Below are 24,509 nucleotides of genomic sequence, written 5' to 3'. Positions count from 1 at the left end.
AACATGACTCTATTTGTAAGGAAGCAGAAATATTTCCAGGACAAAATGTCACATGAAAATGATGAAGATGCAGAATTACTACAGCAATTTGTATAGTGGATTATCATACAGGATAAAGATACATATTTTCACATATGTATATAAATGTATGGGAAAATGTTGGAAGGATACACAATAAACTCAAAACAGTGGTTACCTCTGGGGAGAGCAGTGGGTATAGGGCAGTAAAAGAGGGTCCAGCCTTATCTGGAATGCTTCTGTTCTTTAGAAGCTGAATATATTTATGTGTTACTTGTGTTATTAGATATTTCCTTTTGAAAGGTCAGGCAGCTTAATATTCATATAAATGTAAAGTAAGACAATTGTGAGTTTTTAGTTTACTTTTTTCAACACACCAGTAAATTAGGCCTAGGGTGTAATTTTATTCTTTTTAAGTTTTTAATATTATTATAATGTTGTCTGTATCATATAAACCACATTTACAAAAAGAGTCACAAGTTTTCAAGTTAATTTATCTTTTAAGTATATTTCATTTTAAAAGTTCACTTCTTTTACACAGAATATTTGTTCTAATTTTCTTCTCTGTAACTTTTATTTGAACACTTTTCTCATTAGTTACTTCCTGTTCAAATGTTTCAGCAATTTTCCAGTATGTTAACTCATTTCCTCCTGTTATTTACTTGTTTTTTTAATATTTTGGACTATCTGCCATGTTCATGGTTGCTGTCATTTTTCTGTCTCTTTGCGCAGCTGTTTGTTTACCCAGCTGTTGCTTCCTTTTCCTCTGTCAACGAACATTGATTTTTGTGTTGATTTACTATACTTTCCTCCTCTGGACCTTCTCATCCTACAGGGGTGCCTCTTCCACAAGAAAATATTTTACCAGATTGCAAACAACACTTCATACCAAGCTATTCCCTTCATACATAGTACATATTAAAACGTGCCCTAAGAATGCAAACTTTAAAAAATATTTGCAAGGTGAAGCTTCCAAACTTAAACTGGGGATGTGGCTAAGAGGAGAGAAATTTAGGGCAGGCCTTTCAGAGACGGATATATCTGAACTGAATTTTGAAGACTGAGCAGAAGTTGGCTATGTACATGGAACTGAGGAGAAAGCATTCCTGCCTGAGAGAGCAGCGTGGGCAAAGGCACAGAGGGGAGAGAGGAGGACTTCTGGAAAATGCAAATAATTTAATATGGTAGAGCTTTAGCACCTTGGGAGTAGCTAGCGATGAGGCTAGCTTGGTGCACAAGGCAGTATAAAAGATTGACCTACTGGGCTTCCCTGGTGGCACAGTGGTTGACAGTCCACCTGCCGATGCAGGGGACACGGGTTCGTGCCCCGGTCCGGGAAGATCCCACATGCCGCGGAGCGGCTGGGCCCATGAGCCATGGCCGCTGAGCCTGCGCATCCGGAGCCTGTGCTCCGCAACGGGAGAGGCCACAACAGTGAGAGGCCCGTGTACCACAAAAAAAAAAAAAAAAAAGATTGACCTACTGCCAATCAAGGTTGAGATTTTACTCATAAGGAAAAATGGAGAGCATTTTTCCTCTGTGAGGGAGATGATAAGGGTGTTCCTCCAGGGGCTATAGGAGAGGAAAGAGAAACTGACTTTGGTGACTGGGAGGACCAGGGCTTAACATCACTAGAAAGCAGTGGTGAGGTCTAGGGGCAGTGTCCATGCTGATTTAGTATGAATGCTGCACCAGTTGTTAGATCTGTGTCCCTCCTAGGTGCGAGGGTGTTTTCAATTCTGGTGGCTCCTCTCATCATGATATAAAACACAAGAGAAGGTGGTTTGAGGGGAAAGATTATTACCCAATTTTGGACCTTCTGAGCTCTGGACATAAGATCACCCAGAAGAGCAATGGGCCAACATATAAAACAGTGACAAATTATAGCATTTAAGTGGTGGGCAAAGCGGGTAGAATTCTAGCAAAAGGTAGATGGGCAGCGAGGTGAGGGGACACCAGGAGAGTGTTCAATAACAGAAGAGAAAAGAGTTTCAGAAGTTTGTCAACAGTGCTAGATGCTGAGAAGACATCTAGTGAAACGAAGATAGAAAATGCTACCTGGAGATTCAGTAACACACGTGTTTTCAGTGGCATCAGCTATTTTAGTAGAAATCAATTTAGATCATGGGTTGAAAACTCAAGTGTGTCCAGGGGCTAAGCTGATTAGGAAAATATACGCAGGGGCCAAGGACAGGACAAGAGGGAACGGATCTAGAAATAGAATGTACGTGTGCCATCTAAAGGATTTCAAATTAAAAAGAAAAAGAATGGCTAAGTTAAACAGTCATGCAGACCAGGTCTGGCCCGCTGACAACAAGTCAACCCTCAAAACTTAATCAAAATTCCAAATGACAATGAGACCATGAAACCACAAAATCCCTTTGAAGCAGATGAAAAAACAAATGTAGTAGATTTGGTCTCTTGTTGATGAAATTAGTGATAGTCTCAGATAAGAAATTGGAAGACCTATAATCAAATTACAGAAATAATCAACAAATTCTATTATAATGTTCTTGCTTAACATGTGTTATCTTATTTAAGCCTTGTAGTAATTCTACGAAGAGGGCATTATCTCTTTTCTGCTGAGGAGGAAATTGAGGAACAGACCAGTTAAGTCTTTTAGAGAAGCTTCATAGCTGGAATGCATACAGTAGACCCCAGATTCCAACTCAGCTCAATCTGACTGATGATTCAACGCTCTTTAAATCACACTGTGTAGCTTTTCCTTCAGGGGAAGATGTATGCCTCCCGCCCCGTATGAATTCATTCACCTGTGATCTGGGATACACTCCTTCTCACCTTCTCAAAGATCTGGTCCATGTTACCCTCTTTATCGCCTTTATCTTCATCCATTCCCTTCCACTGGCCCATTTCCCCCATGTGAGCTCTTGGCCAAGTCTCCCTCACTTAAAACAAACTAACAACAAACAAACATTTTCTCAGAAGTACATCTTTCTCTAGCTGCTTCCTGATCTCTTTCTTTCCATGCATAGCTGATTTCTTCTTATCTCAAGTCACCCATACTCTCTGGGAGATTTCATTCACTTTCATTTCCCAAACTAGGACCCAAACTGGTAATGGGTGGAAAACACTATTTTAACAACTGATGCCAGAGTCCTTTTTGGAAACAGAATTCCCTTTGTTTAAGTGTAGAGGGTGCTTTGGGTGTTGAAGGTGAAATTCTAAGAGTATGTCCTGGGAGTAGAAAGGGAAATAAGTGATAACTAACCACTCCGGCATACGTAATTAATGGGAACTTGGGGGCGGGGAGAGCCAAAGGGTGAGATGAAGGGAGAAAGAAAAGAAATGAGGAGTAACAACATCCCAGGATACTAGAGAGTAGCGGTAACACACCAAGTGAGACCTTCCCAGTGACATGGTGGTCAAATACTTTTTTTTTTTTTTTTTGCGGTACACGGGCATCTCACTGTTGTGGCCTCTCCCGTTGTGGAGCACAGGCTCCAGACACGCAGGCTCAGCGGCCATGGCTCACGGGCCCAGCCGCTCCGCAGCATGTGGGATCCTCCCGGACTGGGGCACGAACCCGTGTCCCCTCAACCACTGCGCCACCAGGGAAGCCCCTGGTCAAATACTTTTAAGCACAGAAATGTCAGATGTTCCATCTTTATATTCTTTGCTTGACAGTTTTTCAGTGTCTCCGCTCTCGTACCTTAAACCTTCTATACATTTTGCTACATATGCATAATGCCTTTGGGAACAGTATTTTGGAAAAGTTAAGGAAAGAAAGCTTTAATCCATGTCTACACTGATGTGGAGCAGCAAGAGACCAGTCACAGGAGATGAGATGAGGTGACAAGTAAACTGAAGGAAACAGGTAATTGCAATAAACAATGATCATGTAAATTTAAGCTTATGGAAATTCCCAAAATATTGGGGACAGCATTGAACTCTCTGGCTGATACAGGATAGGAGTTGCAGGTCAGTCTGAAAAAAAATCTCAAGGGATAGGTTGACCTCTACTCACATCTAAATTCATGTTGATGATTTCCTGATCTCTGGCTCCAGCCCGGTACTCAAACATTCCAAAATTATGTGGCAGAATAGCATAATGGTTAAGAGCGTAAACTCTGAAGCCCTAACACCTACATTTGAATCTCCTCTCTAACTAACATTGTGAGCATGGTTAAGTTTCTTCAGCTGTATGTACTTCAGTTTCTTCGTCTGTAAAACAGAGATATTAGTTGTATCTAGCTTATAGGGATGCTTTATTACATGAATTAATACTTGCAAAGTATTTAGAACTGTATCTGTCCCATTGTCAACACTCAATAAATATTAGCATTTATTATTACAACCAATAGACTGCTGGTCATTTCCACTTTGATTCATTTACACACTCAACAATTATTTATTGAGTACCTGTTATGTGCCAGGCATTGTTCTATGCAATACAGGATAGAGCAGTGAACAACATAAACAAAGTCTTGCTCCCTAGGATCCTTCATTTGAGTGAGAAGAGATACCCAATAAACAAAAATGAACATGATTTGGGGAGTTCCATGAAGAAAATAAAGTAGGATGATAGGAAAGAGAGGGTGAGGTGTTGCTATTTTATTTAGAGTGACATTTTAGCAAAGGTCTAAAGAAAATGAGGCAGCAAGTCCTGTGGCGATCTGCAGGAAGCATCTCAAACTCAGCATCTTCCCTCCGTTATCTTTTGCAACAACCATATTCCTTAACTGAACAAATGGTACAACCATTCACCAGTGACTGAACCCAGCCTTAAAACATGTATTCTTCCCCTTCTCACAGCTTCTGTACCCAACTGGTCACTAAGTTTCCTTTTTATGACATCTTTTTTTTTTTTTTTTTAATTTTATTTTATTTTTTTTTTTTTTTATTTTTTATTTTTTTAACATCTTTATTGGAGTATAATTGCTTTACAATGGTATGTTAGTTTCAGCTTCACAACAAAATGAATCAGTTATACATATACATCTTTTGAGTGTACTTTCTTGTCTCTATTACTTACAGGTTGAGCCACATGAAACGGACATTCTACAGATCAAAAACAGTTGAACATGGGCATGTGCTCACCAAAACCATCTTGTTTTCCTCCAGAGCATGCAAGAGGACTACTTACCAGAATTCCTTGTGGCTGGGCAGAGCCATGTGATGTGTTCTGGACAGAACTGCTGTATGACACTTCAGCCTGGACCCTAAAATCTCTCTCCCCAATATTCAATATCCACCTGCCCTAGTCCTTCCTCTGTCAGTAACACAAAATAAAGCAGACACAGTCAAGGACCCTATGGCCCCAGGGGAATGGTGGAACCACTGGATAGAAGAAGTTTAGGTTCATAAATGACAGCATGGAGCAGAACCCTTCCTCTTCCTCAGGTGCCCTCAAATTACATGTGAGTGAGAAAGGATACTTTATTGTATCAAGCCATGAAGATTTGCAGTAGTTTTTTTGTAGCAATTAGCCCACCCTAACTAACGCATATCTTCAATGTCACAGTTTTATTTCAGATCATCATCAATCTTCCTCTGTATCATAGCAACAACATCCAAATTGATCTCTCAGTCTCCAACACATCCTTCTCAAGGCTCCCCAAGTCATTGTCCCAAGCCCCAACCTGACCATGTCAATCCCCCGTCAAGGAGGAGCTCTTCAATGGCTTGCCCTCAACTTGTCCAGGCAATTCTGGATAACCCCTGCCTACCTCTGCAGCCTCTCTTTTTTGCTATTGCTCATCAGCACTCTCTGCCTTTGCCCGGCCCAGCCCAATTACCTGCTGTTCCTCAGATGGGCCATGCCCACTCACGCCTCCAAGCCATTGTACATGTTATACCTTCTGTCTGAAGTGAACACCCCCATTGCCCTGTTAATTCCTAGTAATCTTTCAGGAATCAACTCATGGCATCTGCTAGAGAGTTTTCCATGACCCCAAGCCGGGATTAGGTAACTAACTTTGTGCCTTTTAGCACTTTAGTTTTATCAAGGTACTTACTACCTTGTCATGTAATTTTCTCCTTAGGGCTCCTTTACTGATTCCTTCAAAAAAGGCTAATTCCTTTATCTTTGTATTCTCTAAGCCAAATACTGTGCCTGACACAGTGTAGGCATTCATTCTGTATAAATGCATACAGGAATGAGTGAATTTTTAAGCATTTTTGCATCTTTGTCACAGAATGCATTCCAAAATATGCTACAGGACAAAACACAAAATTTTTCCCAGGAAATTTTTTTTTCCCAGGAATACTAAGAAACTACAAGAGATACTTTTGATTGCCTTCACATTTGTCAAGCAACATCTTCTTTCACTGGTTTTTATGCAAACCATCCCCGCCTCACCCCAGTCTTAAACCGTAAAATGGGTAATTAGAAAATGAATAGCACTCTTAAATACAAATCTCTCATTAGAAGCTAGGTCATTTTCTTGTAAACAGAATATGATCATTTTCAACAAACATCAAACCCTCTAAGAATCATATAATCATTTTTCAATCTCACGAAGCATTTAGAAAAATTTCATTGTTTTTCGAGACAAATAAAACTGTGCTTGTTTTTCTGACCATAGGTGTTCTTCTTTTGTGGTTTCTCCCTTTTGTAGTTCTCAGAATAGCAATTATATTTATTTCTTTAAGATACCATATGAAATTAAAGCCACAGTAAACTTTAAAAACAGATATAGATTTATTTTAAGACATATAAAATTAGGTGAGGTATATTCTAATCTGTGGAATGTCACCTTTTAGGTAAAAAAATAGGGCAATGTTGGCACAAAGCAATAATCTTATATTTTAAAAAACAGATCCCATTTTAGAAGCCAATAGATATTACCATATTCGTATCTCACAAAAAATTTTAATATAGATGGTGGTTTCAAATGTGGCTTCCAATGGTAGAGAGGGTACTTGGAGAAGACTGAACATTCAGCCTCTTCCACAGGCAAACTACGCAACCTTAAGCAAGTTACTTCATCTCTTTATGCTTCAATTTTTCTCCTCTGGAAAAAATGGAGATAACAAGAGCACCTAGTTATACGGTTGCCGTGAGATCTAGGTGAGTTCATACGCGTGATGCACCTTGAATAGTGCCCGGCACATAAGAATTCTTATAATTTTTGCTTTAACATCATCATCACCACCATCATCGCCATGATCGCCATCACCATCATCATCATAATCACCATTATCATCATCATCACTATCAACACCATCATCATCATCACCATCATCAGCATCTTCACCATCACCATCATCATCATTCTTCCTCTCCTCTCTGCAAGAACAAGTAATGAGAAACCAATTCTTAAAGAACTCTAGAGAAGTAGACATTACTGTCAAGGAAACAAGTTATAAATGAACAGAAAAGCCACTTCCTAGGCAGGATATGGCTAGCACGTGTTTATCCAGGCATTGCTAGAATACTGAAATGAGTATAACTGTACATTTGTCATTTTTCTTTATTTTGTGAAAAAAATTAAATATGTGACTGATATTCAGAAATATTCAAAAATATTCAAAGAAATATTCAAAAATATTCAAAAACTTAGAAATAACAGAATAAGGGTCAGTGAAAATGGTCAATTTCATGTAGTTTGCCAGAGATTTATGGAGAGCAGAAAGGGACTATCAAAGAATCGTTTCTATAATAAAAAAGAAAAAAGCTAAATATAATCAAAGTTTTATAAGAGAATGATAACTCTCCAAAATATTGTAAAATTATTTTATCACAAAGAATTTATCTGTGCCCTCCATAATGTAATTTAAAACAATTAATGGAATCATTTGCATTTGCATGAACATTTTTAATGTACTGCACATTTATTCTAGGTATCACATTTATTTAATGATATATTCCATTATTCAATTATTATTCAGTTTAGAATTTTGCCAATAAAATCATTATCATACATCTAAATTATATGTTTTAATGTTATTAGAGTCTCTATTTCTTTGATTACTTCACAATTGAAAGGTTGTGAAGTAATGCAAGAAAATATGCAAGAAAATAACTTGCATTTCTCTTCTGTGGCATAAACTCAACTCAAACTGAAAATGTGGGGAGGGTGTGAATGAAGGGATCCTTTTCTACTAGGTTCTGGAAAGGGGGTGGTGAGAGGGATGAGAGCCAGGAAAGAGCTGAGGGCAAAGGGCACTTGCTATCACTGTGCAGCCCACTGACTGATCTGAAGAAATAGAAGAATAAATGTTCCACCTGCCTTTAGCTGGATGACTAGGCAGGTTGAATGCTTGATATTGCCTCAAAAATATGACTAATCTGGGGAGACCTCTTGATGAGAATTTTTAAAAATGAAATCATTATTAACTAATCATTTACAAATCCCAAAAGCCACTAGAGAGTGTATTTGATAATCATGGGAAAGCATATGGAAATATCTCACTAGATGTGCCACCTGTAACTTGCAAAGTCTACTTTTGCAGGCTGCCACAAGACCCGTCATGGTGTCCATGACTCATCTGCGAAGAACACCCATTGCATTTGGTGTGGTCATTATATAGACAGGTCATTATCTCAAAAACGTAATCAACTATCAGATTTGACTTTCACTGAACCTTTCTAATCCATTTTTGGGTACGATCATTTGAGCATGCTACTTGGCAAACTTGCTCTGCTTCTGAAGATCAAGACAGAACGCTAGTTTGTATATAATTGCAACATGGTAGGTCTTAAATTGTAAATAAAAAGGTCTGCTTGAGAATTAAGCTCTATATAAACTCAACAAAATGATTCCTGAGACGCTTGGAATTTACAACTAACCAACCTCAAAAGCATATACTTAAGGAACAGAAGAATGAACTCCAAGGCCTTATTTACAACTCACATGGTGGGACATGGATCATTCAAATACCACAATGAGTAAACTGGACAGACTTATTTTTAAATAGCATTGAATTATGGTTTCCTCTTTACAAAACCAATACATAGTAATTGTATAATTGTAGAGAAATTAAGAAATGAAGATAAGCACAAAGAAGTGTGTTTGGCATATAGTAAATGTTCAGTAAATATATGCTGAATGATAGAAAGAAGGAAAAATAAAATAATAATCACACAATTCCACCAGAGTTGACTTCTATTAACATACTGATTTCCATCTTTCAACACACACATACACACACATCCCTAAAAGCAGGATTGAAATTTACACACAACTCAGAACTCTCCCTTCTTTTTTCCCTCTACAGTTGCCTTCATCTTGTTCTGGTGTTCCCATTCTTACTAATGGAGAAAACCTTCCATTTGTCAGTTTAAAGTCATTCAGTGTCTTTTGAAGTAAAACAGTCTTTGGACTAAATGTTTCATCCATTTAAAATGCAAAACTCCTTCAGAGTTGGGGCTTCCCTGGTGGCGCAGTGGTTGAGAGTCCGCCTGCCGATGCAGAGGACACGGGTTCGTGCCCTGGTCCAGGAAGATCCCACATGCCGCAGAGCGGCTGGGCCCGTGAGCCATGGCCGCTGAGCCTGCGCGTTTGGAGCCTGTGCTCCGCAACGGGAGAGGCCACAACAGTGAGAGGCCCGCGTACCACACACACAAAAAAAAAACAAAAAAACAAAAAACAACTCATCCAGAGCTGTTTTTCCTCTTTCAGGAGGTCTCTCCTCCTACTCTCCCCTCTGGATCCTCATAAAATTGGTGGATCCTTTGGCCATCTCTAATGCACTGTAGTTTATCTTGTCTGGTCCTTGGGGTCTAGCTCTGGTGTCTCTGAGATATGGTCAGTATCTCTGGTTTTTCTGGACACCAAGCTGGCCACTAGTACTCAAGTCTGTGGTCCCCTCTGCTGTCCCGGTAATCCATGGTTGCCCTTCCCCAACCTTGGGCCTCTTCTTCTCTATCGGTACTCTTTTTTTTTTTTTTTGGCTGGGTCGCACAGCATGCGGGATCTTAGCTCCCCAACCATGGATCGAACGCATGCCCCCCTGCAGTGGAAGAGTGGAGTCCTAACCACTGGACCGCCAGAGAATTCCCCCTCCATCGGTGCTTTTAATGTTTTTGTATCTTCCTACTGGAAATATGGAAATGTTGTGATTCTCAAAATATCACATGCAGGCTATGGAGAACTGGAGACATCATCTCAAGCCCACCCCTGGGCACTCTCTTTTAGCCATTTTTTACTTACCTCCCAGCACCGAGATGGACTCCACTTCGGCTCCCAGTCTCCTTGGAGAGACACATAGTCCTTTCAGACACACACCCTGCTCATTCACACTATTAATACCCTAACTCTAACTTATACTATCACCTGGAAAAAAGAAGAGGAGGCATGAGGACAGATGGGGAAGAAAGGAAAAAGAGAGAGAAAACAGAAGAATAGGAAACAAAGGGACACCAGGAAGAGGAGGTAAATAAAAAGTACTGTCAAAAACAAATGGAAAGACAAAATCAAAAACTTGTGTGGTACAGAGTTTGAGAAACAAATAGAGAAAAGGAACAAAAATCATTTCACTTCTTTCCTTGTCACCGACTCCATTCTCCATCTGCCACAGTGAACCAAGTTGCAGAGGGAAATAGCAAAGTGAAGAAAGTAACTAAGAAGAGGAGGTGAGGTGTGTCTCAGTTGCTCTGTTCAACTCCAAGGACTAATTATACACCCATTTCCTCTCACCTCCAATTCTTTCAAATCATGAACTGCAAACAGCCCCAGACAAACCTCGGTAGGCTGCAAAACAGTTGATTCTGTGGCGAGGTAAAAACAGAGGCTAAGAGTTAATTATATTACAGTTGTTGAAAACAGAACATCTATTTTTATTTCATGTTGTGATTCAAGTGTTAGTGGATTACATCAGCTTTTAAAGTAAACCGTCTTCCCCACTTACACTTCTATTAGATGTGCGGGCAAATAGCGACTCCTTCCATTTCTATCTGTCCTCAGTCACTGCCTGTCTACACTAGAAAGTATTTTGATAACAAATTTTATATGTTATATATACCCAGAAGCCATTCTCCTATCTCTCTAAACATGGTTAATACCAACCTTCTTCTCCCACTGCTCAAAAATGGAAAAGAAAGTTGAAAAAAAAACAGAACAGCACATATATCGGAATCTTCTTAGTACCATGCTCTATAATCACAGTGTGTTAGGATAACAGACCAAATATATTTATAGGAAGGATGAATTTGGGGAAAAAAGTTCATTGACTTATTATATCTGTTATTGGATTAATTTATTTTTAACGTGAGAGTTTCTATCTTTCAGCATCATCCTGCAGGGGTTTCCTGGAACTAGGTGGGGCAGTTAAGTTCCTCCTTAGAATCTCTGAGAAAAGCCTTCTGCTAGGTCATATGCTAAGTTGGAAAAGCATGGTCCAGACAGATGTTCAGCAGAAGAAGGTGCCTCACAAGAAGGAACTGTAGAAAGAAAAAAAAAAAAACAACTTTTTGCTCTTCTTGAGTAATTTTATTTCAGGAATCGATTTACATGAGAAAATCCTTAATTTTCCAGAAGGAATATCTCTAATACTTAAGGAGGAGAGAAATGATACCGAAGAGTTTATGTTTTTGTCACAGTTGGTAAAAATTATTCAAAATACCAAAGGAATTTTAATTAAAAGTAGAGCACTCTGTGTGAAAGAAAAGTAATATTATTGCTAGTTAACGAGGAAAAGACCATATACATACTGTCTTTCTGGGTTTTATTTTTCTTTGCAAGCAATTATTACAGCTCATTGATTTATTTATGACTGAGAACTAAAATTAGCTTATTTATATATTAATAGTAAATAAGTCTATATAGTAGTGATGGTTCATTTTACGTGTCAACTTGATTGGGTCACGGGGTGCCCAGGTGTCTGGTTAAATGTTATTTCTGGGTGTGTCCGAGAGGCTGCTTCCAGAGGAGATTAGGATTTGAATCCATCTGAGTAAAGCAGGTAGCTCTCCCCATCATCCAAGCCACTGAGGGCACGAATAGAACAAAAAGTCAGAGGATGGGAGAACTCATTCTCTCTGCCTGATTACTGTAGCTGGACATTGGTCTTCTGCTTTTGGATTGGGACTTAACACCATTGGTTTTGAGGCCTTTGGACGGGGAGTAGAACCTAACTATGTATTCTTGGTTCTCAGTCCTTCAAACTTGGACTGGAACTAAACCACCAGTTTTCCAGTCTCCAAGCTTGCAGACAGCAGAGGATGGGACTTCTCAGCCTCCACAGTTGCATGAATCAATCCTCTATAATAAGCCTCTTCATCTATCTATCTACCTATCTATCTATCTACCTATCTATCCTATTGGTTCTGTTTCTCTGTAGAATCCTAACTAATACAATAGTCATATACTTTAACATAAATAACATAAGACAAAGACATGCGCACGTACCTAAATTTATATCTAAACGGCTAGACGATGTTACCCACACTATTGTATCAGCAGGCAGAACTCACGGCTGCTCTGAAAAAGCCAAGTTTAGAGGGACATTAACAAGCTCTTTCTTATTTCTTTAAAGCCTAGAAGAGCAAAACAAATAGTCTGTTCATTCATGTTACTAATTCCAGCATTTATTTAACAAATGTTTGTTGACTTGTGATGGGGAATGAGGATTATAAAATTAATTATGGTCACTGTAGAAAAGGTAAAAGGTATACTTAAGAAAAAGAAATCCCTCATAGACTCATGCAAGTGCTGAATGCACTGGCATCTTTCTCCAGAGTGTTTTGTCCCCTATATATTTTTCACAAGTTGAGATCTTACATATATCTTCTATTCCATGCTTTTTTAAAAAATGTTAAAGCAAAAGTATTTCCAAAATCATTTAAAGCCACTGAATGGGGACTTCCCTGGTGGAGCAGTGGTTAAGAATCCACCTGCCAGTGCAGGGGACACGGGTTCAATCCCTGGTCCGGGAAGATCCCACATGCCACGGAGCAACTAAGCCCGTATGCACAGTTACTGAGCCTCTGCTCTAGAGTCCGCGAGCCACAACTACTGAGCCTGAGTGCCACAACTACTGAAGCCCGTGCGCCTAGAACCCGTGCTCCGCAACAGAAGCCACCGCAATGAGAAGCCCGTGCACCGCAACGAAGAGTAGTCCCCGCTTGCCACAACTAGAGAAAGCCTGCACACAGCAATGAAGACCCAACACAGCCAAAAATAAATAAATAAAATAAATAACTTTATTTTTAAAAAGCTACTGAATGCATTTCTTACATTTTGCATGTTTAGGGTGTGGCAATTATATCAACGTCCTCACATAGTATCCATTCCGACCTCTTTCTGTGCCTTCTGCTCAGAAGCTGGGATACTAAAAACTGCATTTCCCAGACTTCTTTACAGCTAGGGTTCCAGCTGTGATGTAGGTTCAGCCAATGAAATGCACCTGTGTGTCTTGAATTCTGAACTGAGTTGAATGAATTGTTTTTGAAATTTTTGTTATAAAACATTTAATATTAACCTACAATACAATGTAAACTTTTATGAAAAAAATTTAAAGTACACTAGATTTCTTCAGTAAATGATCACATAACTATCCAGGTGCGGTGCAAGTTGGGGCACTGCATCCTTTGTGGATGGATTTCCTGTGGCTGCATCCCTCACAAGTCCTAAAAGAAAAATGGTTGTTAAGTGGAGCTCCTTGTTCGAGCACCAGATAACACTCCTGTGATTTTGCATTCTGGGGGTGATCACTCCTTCCCACACTCATTTTCTGTGACTTTTTCCTTGGCCTTGGCACCATTAGCAATTTTCATAATGACTGTTCAGTCGAAGATTCTAGGTTCTTTTTAGCTTGTTTAGTTTTTGTTTTTAAGAGACACATATTCTCCACTGGCCATCTCTTATCCAAACATCATAGTGAAGGCAAGCAAGGAGAAAGAAGTATTTGCTGCAGGAAATTCTGCAGAAGTGGAAGAAAAGACTGGAAGGGCCCCCACTGAGGCTGCAGAAACTCAACTGACTCCAATTGGGTGTCTTTGCTTGATCATTTCCTGTGGAAATGCAGCCAAATCTGTAACTTCAGTCTTGAGAGTGCAGAATGAAACTGGAAACAAGTGTTTTTGTTTTAAAGTCAGATTCTGACTCAAGTAGCATGCGTCTGGAGCTAGCAGCTGACGTGTAGTTTCTCATTGTGGCAGGTGGCTCCCTGCTCTGCCCTCTACTGATCACAGTAAGTTCTGCAGTGCGGCCTTTGGAGTCGTTCTCTGTTTCTTCAATGTTTCATCAACCTCCCAACGATTTTAAAATCCAGTTAAATCAATCCCTTTATGCTTAAACTACCTAGTATGGATTACATTCTCTACCATAAATCTCCAACAATAGAGTATTTGTAATTGTTCAAGATAATACTTAATTCTTTGATACCCTCCTTTTTTTTTTTCTGCTTTCTACTTTATGCTATACAGATTTCAAGATTACCATTGTAAGATTGACTTTCAGAGTGTTATTCATAATTCAAAAGGTAGGAACATTTTTAAGGTTCTTGATACATGTCAATTCTTCTGTTTTTCTAGAAGAAAAGATTGCACTAATTTAGTCCCCCATTATTCTCCCATAAGAGTGTACAGTCATTGTTATCTTTTCTCTTTATTTTTGCTACTTCGATGGTTAAAAATAGATAACTTGCTATTTTAATGTAATTGTATTTAATTATTAATATTGTTGAATACTTACTCATTTCATGAGCCATCTGCATGTACTTCTTTGTGACTTTTCCACCTTTATATCCAATTATCTCCTGGGCTGTAATATTTTTCATATCTATTTACATAGTATCTTTATATATGAAAGACGTTTACCATTTTTCTTTTCATAGCTGATATAATTTTCCCCTAAATTATTGTTGGATTTTCAACTTTATTCATGTTTTGGGCAAGAAGAAATTAAAAATTTTTGGAGTCAAATAATCACCCTCCTGTGGTTTCTGCCAGCACAAAGTATTCCATCCTCGGAACAAATAGGTATTCACATCAATGTTATCTTTTGTGTGGTTTGTTTCTTACGTTTTGTGTTCATTCTTATACTGGGTTGAATAGTGTTCATCCCCAAATCCTTGTCCACCCAGAAACTCAGAATGCAGCCTTATTTGGAAATAGGGTCTTTGTAATGTAATTAGTTACTCTGAAATTAGGTCATAGCAGATTAGGATGGGCCCTAATCCAATGACTGATATCCTTGTAAGAAAACAGACACGGCCACACAGAAACACACAGGGAGAATGCCATGTGATGACGAAGGCAGAGATTGTAATGATGAGTCTACCAGCCAAAGACTGCTGGTGCCTCCAGAGGCTAGGAAGAGGCATGGTAGGATCCTCCCCTAGAGACATAAAGAGAGCACGACCTTGCCAATACCTGGACTTCACATTGCCAGCCTCCAGAGCCGTGAGATGGTAAACCTCTGTTGGTTTAAGCCCCTCAGTTTATGGTCATTTGTTACTGCAGCCCAAAGAAACTAATACGAGGAGTATACAATTGGTTTGGGTATATGGTCTCAGATACAATGTTTATTTTTTTTCTCAAATTGCAGATAACTGGTCCAGCTGAAGCCAGCTCCTAAAGGCATGTGAGAGTCAATTGCACTTCTCAGTTCCACACTGGCATCACACTGGTAGCTTGAAATCGGACACAGTAGCCGTTCTTACACCACGAACGTTGGCAAACTCTACAAATCATGTTGCTCGCCCACAGCCCTACAGGTGGTTTTAAAACACTGACCAGCATACCACTGGTCAGTCCCTAATTTTTAACAGCCTTTGGATTTTACTATTCGTGCCTCATACTGCAAGTTTCCTTAAGTGTTTAGCACTCAGCTCTGGTGTGTGTGCGTGCGTGCGTGCGTGCGTGCGTGCGTGTGTATATATATATATACATGTATATACACACGCACGCACGCACACACACAAACATATTATATAATCACGTAATTCAAGAAAGGTATTTGAGAAATATATTTTCTGAGCTCTTGTATCTTATATGAACAGACAACTTGGCTGGAGAAGGAATTCTGCTGTTCAAATCTCTGTACCTACTGTGACACTGCTCCTGAAGTTCAATGATATGGAGAGGTCTGAAGCCACACTTATTCTTACTCCTTTGTAAGTGAACCACGTTTCTCTGACTCGGTGCTTGTAGAATTTTTCTCTTTATCCTTGAAATGTAAAAATGTTGTCAGAATATGTCAATGGGGGTCTTTTCCCATTAAGTTGACCTTGGAATGTGACAAGTGCCTTTAATCTGTGGACCAGGTCCTGTTTCAGGAAAGGTTTTTTAACATTTTTTTTCTGATTGGGTCTAATGATTGCTTATTTTTGTTCTCTCTTGATTCTTCTTCAGAAAACCTGAAACTTACACGGCTCTCCTTTCTTTTTCCTCCATCTTATTTCTTTTTTAAAATTCCTTTTAACTTTTATATTGAAGTATATATTTTTTATTGAAGTATATGTATATATATATATTATTTTCAGATCCCTTTCCATTAAGTTTATTACAAGATATTGAATATAGTTCCCTGTACTATACAGCAGGACCTTGTTGATTATCTATTTTATACATAGCAGTTTGTACCTGCTAATCCCAAACTCCTGATTTTTCCCTTCCCCCCTCCATTTCCCCTTTGGTAACCATAAGTTTGTTTTCTATGTCTGTGAGTCTGTTTCTGTTTTATAAATAAGTTCATTTGTATCATTTTTTAGATTCCACATATGTGTTATCATATGATATTTGTCTTTGACTTACTTCACTTAGTATGATAATCTCTAGGTCCAACCATGTTGCTGCAAATGACATTATTTCACTCTTTTTTATGGCTCAGTAGTATTCCACTATATATATGTACCACATCTTCTTTATCCATTCACCTGTCAATGGACATTTAGGTTGCATCCATGTCTTGGCTATTGTAAATAGTGCTGCTATAAACATTGGGTTGTCCTCAACCTTATTTCTTGTCATGTACATCTCTGTTTTTCCCCTCTACATTCAAGTTTAAATATTACAGACTTTACTGTCTGCACTCTTTGCTGCATCCAATGTGAAACATATTGCTTTCTTTGCAATTCTGCCTGCTCTCAGCCATCTCTGTTTTCATCTCTACTTTAAGCTCATTCTCTGTTCTCCTAAATACCCCTTGTACCCAGTGAGTCAATTCCTGTTAAGTACATCAAGCTAAGGCTTTGAAAGTTTTTTTCTTATTTCCTCTGGAAAAATTTTTTTTCTGTTTTTTTTCTTCTGAGCCTTTAAGTCACTTTTCTCTGTGCTGCAGAATATTTGGGGAGATCTACACCAAATATTTTAAAATTATTTTCCATAAACAGTAAACACACATGCACGTATGCATGCACACAACCACTAACCTGATCCAGAACAATATTTGGCTGCACAATGGGTGCAGGATGTCCTCTTACCCTCTTACTGGTCATTTAGGTGTTTGTACATTGTCTTTTTTGGATCTATTCCTAGAGAGAACGCTGGAGTGCTGAACCCTGGACCTCGTTTCCACTGTCTTGTAAACATTCATCTCTTGTTTCTATTGGACTGAGGGGGGATGTTCCACTCCAACTGGCCAGTTGACTGACTGCTAGGAAGTCATAGGCAAGCTCTAGTTCTTCTTCAGTCAATGACAGAAGTAAAAATTGTACTTCAAGCTGCACTATTCTTAGGGCTCTTCCTCCCTTCTTCATCTTCCCTCTGTAAACATTTTCCTGAAGCTTTTTTTTTTTTTTCCTTTTTTTTTTCCCTGAAGCTTTTACACATCTCAGCCTGCAAAGTGCTACTGTCTCTACCCATGTCAGCAAATGTATTGTGAAGTATGGTTTCCAAGTGGATGAAAAAGAGAACTGACAGGGAGAAGGAAGGGCATGACAATATCAGTCTAAAAAGAGTTCACATGGCTTTGGAATTTTTCTGTTTCTTGGCTAGTGGATAGAATGGGGTTGAGTCATAGTCTTTTCCCATCTTCTTCCCAGATTTCTGTGCTCCTCTGGTTCAGTAGGATTAGTTTAGGATTATGAATCTCAACTCAACGTTCTCCTCCCTACAGTTAGTGGAAATTCCATAAAGATGTTAGCATTTGATTTCCTCTTATCCTTATTTTCCAGGTACCATGTAGATTTTTTTGGTTCATTTATTTATTTATGGTGATTTAATTTAAAATTTGGAATAAAGTATTTCACCAGAATGGCACATATTAACCCAGTTACTTGCTGAAGATTCACTCTCTGTGTGTCAAACACTCTGGTTATAAAAAGATGAAAGAGACCGTGCCCAGCCTTTGGAGAGCTAAGCCTTGTAAGGGAAAATGAGGAGCACCATCCAGGCAGAGGGCACTCCATGAGTGCAGCGGTACTGGTGAGCGCAGTCTCTGGGGAGTGATGAATGATGCTGGAGTCTGAGGCAAATGGGAGAGGTGGTGAAGGATGGATGATGAGCTGCGACTTCATTGAGAAAGTGATGGGGATCCAGTCAAGAATTTTCATTTTGGATTTCAGAAGATGTATCTGTACTGTAGGGGAAAACAGATTGAAGGAGGATCTTAGGACACTGTCTGAGCTCTGACAATGGCTGTTATCCTTTGAACAAGGGCAATGGCATGAGAAATAATGAGACAGTACAAAGTTAATGAATAATGTGAAAGTAACACTGTCAGGGCTTTACAGGTAGAGGATGAAGCCAGGAGGTGCAAGGAAGACTTAAAGGTTAGTCACCTCAGTGACTGGCTGGATGGGGCTAATAACTGTAATAGGGATACAGGGACAAGAAAGATGTGATGGGAAAGATCATTAATTCACCCTGGGGATATATTAAATGTGAGATACCTATGGGACTTCTCCATGGAGGCAGCCAGTAGACACATAGCTGTCTGAAGCCAAGAAGAGAATCGCGGTCTGAGACGGATCTACACTAGTGGCGGTTATGGCTGATGGAGGAGGCTGTGGATGTTTTCCCCAAGAGAAGGCAAATCCAGTGAGAAAAAAAAAAAGAGAGAGAGCTAAGAGGTAACACTGGGAAGCACCAACATCAAGGAGGGAGGGTAGATGAAAGAAAAACCAGCAAAGGGAGCTAACAAGAAACAGGAAAAAGAGATGTGTTGGGACCCAAGGGAGCAAAGAATTTCAAGGGTGGGGAGAAGGATAAACTAGGAGTTTGGGATTAACATATACACACTACTATATATAACATAGATAACCAAAAGGACCTACTGTGTAGCACAAGGAACTATATCCAATATTTTGTAATAACCTATAAGGGAAAAGAATCTGAAAAATATATATATACATATATTTATATATTTATGTATAACTGAGTCACTGTGCTGTACACCTGAAAGTAACACATCACAGCATTGTAAATCAATTATACTTCAATTTTAAAAAAAGAAAAAAATTTCAAAGAAGCAGAAAAACAAATAATAACTGAAAGCGCTTGTATAATAACACAAGTGTTTCTAATCAGAAAACTTTTCCATCTAATGAGAATTTGTATTAGGAAGCCTCTGCCTTCTGGGCTTTTTAGCTATATCAGGCACAGGTTATTATCTAGCAAAGATTTGAGAAATGTAGCCTTTTTGTTTCACAGAATTTGTTGCAGTGATGAGCTGAGAGGTAACCCAAGAAGGATACAACTTTCCAAGAGCCTCTGGTCTTAGAAGACAGCAGTAGAGTTTGAATCCTGCCCTCTACGGGGCTTTGTGATACAGAAAAGTGGAGTCTGTTTCCCATTAGCTCTCCGAACACCATCATTAATCTTGTGGGCAGCAGGGTCAGCTCTAAGAATAACTAGCCACATACATGGTGTGACATAAACAATACTAAAGATTCCTTTCCAATCAATTACTGAAAATACCTCCCCAGCCCCTACCCCTAAGACAGCCAAGGTGTCTGCAATTTCTCTAGTTAGAGAATTATTCTAATTTGCCAAAGCACTTAGATTCCTCCAGGTGGTTCCATAAAAACACTGAGAGGAGTAAAACATTAACTCATTATCAGCCATTAATATGTCAACAGAGAAACCTGTTCATCAAATGACTTGTTACTGTCTTAGGAAAAAAAGAGTTGCTATAGGGCATTGAGAAGACTTGAGTCATAGGGCCCTGCCTCTAGGACAGGGCTCTTGTAAAGAAGGAATACCATGTCACTGGGAATGGGAGATAGGATGCTTAAATAAGGGAAAGGGACAATGTAAAGCAGAGTTTCTCAGACTTTTTTTAACCCAAATTTCTCTTTAATAAATATTAAGATCTCTTATGTCGCTGTCCCTCCAGAACCCAAATTTCTCTTTAGTAAATGTTAAGATCTCTTATCTTGTCGCTGTTCCTCCGGATTCTGATGTACTTCCCAAGGTGGCTGTGACCTCCCCTAAGAATCACAAATCTGTAAATCCCAAACAACCAAAAGAAAATGTTGCTGAACATGATTTCCTATAATTTGTGAAAACTATAAGGAAGTTTCTTAAAATTTCCAAATATAAATATTTCAATATATAATTATATTATAATACTGCACATGTTTTTCCAAAGACCCATGTCCTGCCAGAGATCCTGACTTAACGTACCGTCTGCGTTACCACCACTACCCCTGTCACTAACACATGCACTCCAAGACAGGCAAGAGGCAAGCAATTGGTCAAATTAACTAATATTGGCCATTTTTCCTCCCTGAGCTGGAGAGCATCATAGAAAAGAATTGTTATAGGCTGAAGCAAAACTTTAAACCAGAAAAGCCAGCCCATGTGGTAAGAAAATGCCTGAAAAGAGAATAAGGAAACAAGAATTTGGGATGGCCAAATACAGACTAATTCTTCTATTTTATGCTAATATTTACAACAGGCTTTATTGCTTAGATTGGGTTGCTGTGGTTTTACAAATGCCAAATTACTAGAAGAATAAGAATTTCTCATCTGTGTGTTGACTGTTTTAAATGTGTTGGAAAAAACTGCCAGTTGGATTGAGCTACTGCTATGGAAAGGGACTGTTGCTAGGGTGATGCCGTAAGACCCATAAAGAGACAGGAAACCCACAGGATGTAGACAGGAAATCCACAGGATGCCAATAGGAAGCAGAAAGGCCCCCTTCCTCTTCCGCCAGCCTCCATCTAATGCCCCCTATTGGAAAGCCTCACAGGGAACCAGGTGGCAAAGGAAAAATGTGATTTGTCCTGGTTCCAACATCACAAAACACTGTAAAGGAAAGTGTGTTTGTAGCTGAGCGACAACAACCTACTAAATGGCACAAGCGGTAAGAGCGGAAGCATAAAAATTTGTTGGAAGACTATTGCAGTAATTCAGGAGAGAGATGATGATGGCTTGGACCAGGGTAGTGGCCGTGGAGAAGGTGAGAAATGGCTATAATATTTGAGAGAAGGTTCATCAGAATTGGCACTGGATTTAATCAAATATAAGGTATGAAATAAAAAGATAAGCCTAGGTGGACTCCAAGGTTTTTGAACCGAACAACTGGAAAAATAGAGTTTCCATTTTTTCAGATGGAGATGGCAGAACCCATGAGTTTTAAAGGGGAAAAAAATAGGAGTTCTGTACAGATTATTTTAAGTTTGAAATTCATATTTGATATCCTAACAGATTAGCCAAGCTGAGAGTTGGGTATATGAGCATGGAGATAAAGAATTATGTCCTGGCTGCAGTATAAATTTAGGAGTCATCAGAGTATATATAGTATTTAAAGCCATGAGACTGGAAGAAATCCTGTAGGGAATAAACAAATAGAGGAAAAGAAAAGTTAGAGGGTAGATTCCTGGAGCACTCCAATGCTCACAGGTTTAGGAGTTGAGATGCCAGGAAAAGCTACTAAGAAGCAGTGGCTTCTGAAACAGCAAGAGAATCAAGAGTGTGGATTTGGAAGCTAAGTGGAGAAAATGCATTAAGAGGGAGAAGGATCAAATGTGTCGCATGGTACTAATAGGTCAAGTAAGATAAGAACTGACAATTAACAATGCGGAGTTAAAGAAATAACCCAAGAAAATTTCCCAAAGTGGGAGGACATGTGCTTGCAGATTAAAAAGGTCCACTGAGTTCTAACATGATAAATGAAAATAGGCCAATAATAAGGAACATCATTGTGAAATTTCAAAATACTGGGGGTGCAGGAAGAGAAGGAGGTAAAGATAAGACCAGTTTGGAATGCAGGGGGAAACAGAAATCCAGGTCACATACAAAGATCAGGAATCAGAATGACATCACTTTTCTCAAAAGCAACTTTGGAATCTAGAAAACACTGGAGAAATGTCTTCAAAATGCTAAAAGAAAAGGATTTCCAAACAAGAAGTAAAATCCTACCAAAAATATCAATCAAGTTTGAGGGTAGAATAAAGATAATTTCAGACACACAAGATCTCAAAACTTTTAATTCCCTTGTACCTTTTCTTGGGAAGCCATTGGAGGATGTGCACCAGTAAAATGGAAAAAAAAATCCAAGAAAGAAGATGATATAGGTTATGTGAATTCAGGTGAAAGGGGAAGGGAATCTCTAGGATGATGGTGAGGGAAGATTCCAGGATACCAGTCTTGTGCCTAGTAGGTATTAGAACACGTGAGAAGATTCCAAGACTCATTCTTTAAACAGCTGAAACTGACTGTTTATACAGCTGAGTGTCATTTCAACAACTGGTTAAGATTTGGGAAGTTGTACTACAAACAGGTACATTTAGAAAAAAAAAAAAAAGAAGAAGGAATAAGACATGAATTAACTCCAGGCAGGAGGGATTGGGATTGTGGAGTGAGAGCAGGGATGTTTCTTTTTTCTCACTTCTATTTTCTCTGGAAAGTGGAAAGCAAGGTTATCACCTCAGAGAAGAGGGATGAGCAGGCGATGTTGGAAGTTTGAGAGAGAAGACAGCATATAATCATCTAGAAGTGGGAGAATGAATGGACTTGAAAAATGCCATGGAACTGTCTACCAGTTCTTAGTGGCATATGAGAGAGCTGGTTTCTTTGGCCTGATAAACTTAGCTAATGAAAGGTGAGAGCAGCCAGAAAGAACAGAAACTACTCCAATATGAGAAAAAAAGACACCAAGCAGAGAGTGTGGCCCACAAGCCTGAGTGGTCACTAAGAACAGCAGAGGTCAACTCCAACGGAGAATTGGCAGGAGTGGTCTAGAGCAGGCGGTGCCCAGTGTCAGAGTATTCCCAAAACGCACACTGCAGAAGTGGTTTGAAATAGAAGGTGATGATGCCGCCTCATTTGAAGGAAAGCAATTTGAAGAACTGAAAGAAGGTGTCACAGTTAAAATATCACATGGCAATTTGGCTGTGAGAATTGATTGTAAAAAGGTGGAAGATAATAGAAGCAGAGAACCCGGTAAGGGGTAATCACAATTTATCCTGAAAATGAGTAATCAATTACCTTTTACCCAGAAGGGAAATATTATACTAAGGGGTGAGTTTAAAGCTACTACAACAAGCAAGTATTTAGTGATGGGATGCTTCTCTTTTAAACAGCTCCAAAAAAAACAACTGGAAATAGGAGTGATGGTAAATTCAACTTTAATAAAAAGGTTTTCTGTATTAACTTGCAGTGGCCTGGGTCTTTTTCCTGCTGACTCTTCGTGTTTCAGTAGTAATCTGTGGCTTCCTCTGTTTTTTGGTTTGGTTTTGTTTTTGTTTCTCTCTTCCATTTCCTCCTGCTGTCAGAATCTTGGTAATATAGTATTACAAAGTCATAAATCACTTTTTTTGTCTCCTCAGGAGTTTCACCCAATTGTCTCTTCATCAAAAATTCTCCCTTTCCCTTTTAAATGGTAGACTCATTATTGGCCTCTTGGAGTTTTCTCTTCTCTTCTCTCCCAGAGATAACAACTAAATATAAGCTGTGATAGCAACTGTAAACCCCTAGGTGATAGTTCTCCAACTACTCCCCAGGAAAAGAAAAGAGAGTCTAAAGTCCTAGGTTCAAGCCAATTCTGACACAATATCTGATTGAAGCAAATCACTTAACTTGTCACAAAGACTGTCACAGAAAAATCAGGATGATGCTAATACCTGCATTACTAGCCTCTCCATATGTCGCTCCCGTGTACATAATGGTTACACAACGCTTAGTGTTTCTTTCTTTTATGTGTCACTCTGCCTCCAAACATTCACTCTTTTTTTCTACCTAATTATTTTTATTTCTGGGTAATTGGCAGGTATTACTTATTTAAAAGAAATTATATGCCATCAGATCTAAGATGCTATCATACAATTTATCAGTAATACGGGAAAAAAGAATGCTGCCAATGAAACTATGACTCAATGATTTTACAATAGTGCTATGGACAGTCCTGCACTAGTCTCTTCTTGCTTTGACATTTCCTTCATCCATTCCAAGGAACTGATCAATTTTTCCTACTTTCACATGCACTGTTTGACTTTTGAAATGGAGACGATCATTCTGCACACATCTTAGAAACTATTTATAATACTGCTTCATCTACTAGTGGGTATTTTCTTCCTTCATATTTATTTTGCTGCCTTACAAGAAAATATAGAGTTGCTTCCATCATTTCTCTGAAATAATTTGTTTATAAGTCAACTTGGCACCCCACTGCTGTTTCCGTGCCTTTCTTTATACACAA

General features: G+C 39.0%; 1 protein-coding gene across 3 annotated transcripts in view; it reads right to left on the bottom strand.

The window, feature by feature from the left end:
- The window catches only part of ST8SIA1 (ST8 alpha-N-acetyl-neuraminide alpha-2,8-sialyltransferase 1), a 149,971-nt gene that overhangs the window by 14,782 nt on the left and 110,680 nt on the right, over positions 1-24,509 (bottom strand). The window contains exon 5 of one of the 3 annotated variants that reach the window (XM_027129446.1): positions 11,392-12,401. The exons of 1 other annotated variant lie outside the window; for it this stretch is intronic. In XM_027129446.1, coding sequence (XP_026985247.1) covers positions 12,377-12,401 — 25 coding nt within the window. In that variant the 3' untranslated portion in view covers positions 11,392-12,376. Of the gene's footprint in view, positions 1-11,391; positions 12,402-18,120; positions 18,444-24,509 lie in introns of those variants that run through there. One more of the 3 variants, XM_027129445.1, reaches the window with a different exon arrangement.

This window comes from Aethalodelphis obliquidens, unplaced genomic scaffold (assembly GCF_003676395.1).
Source record: "Aethalodelphis obliquidens isolate GAN/ISIS:26980383/991018 unplaced genomic scaffold, ASM367639v1 scaffold36, whole genome shotgun sequence".
NCBI lineage: Eukaryota > Metazoa > Chordata > Mammalia > Artiodactyla > Delphinidae > Aethalodelphis > Aethalodelphis obliquidens.
This window is presented reverse-complemented; position numbering and strand designations above follow the sequence as displayed.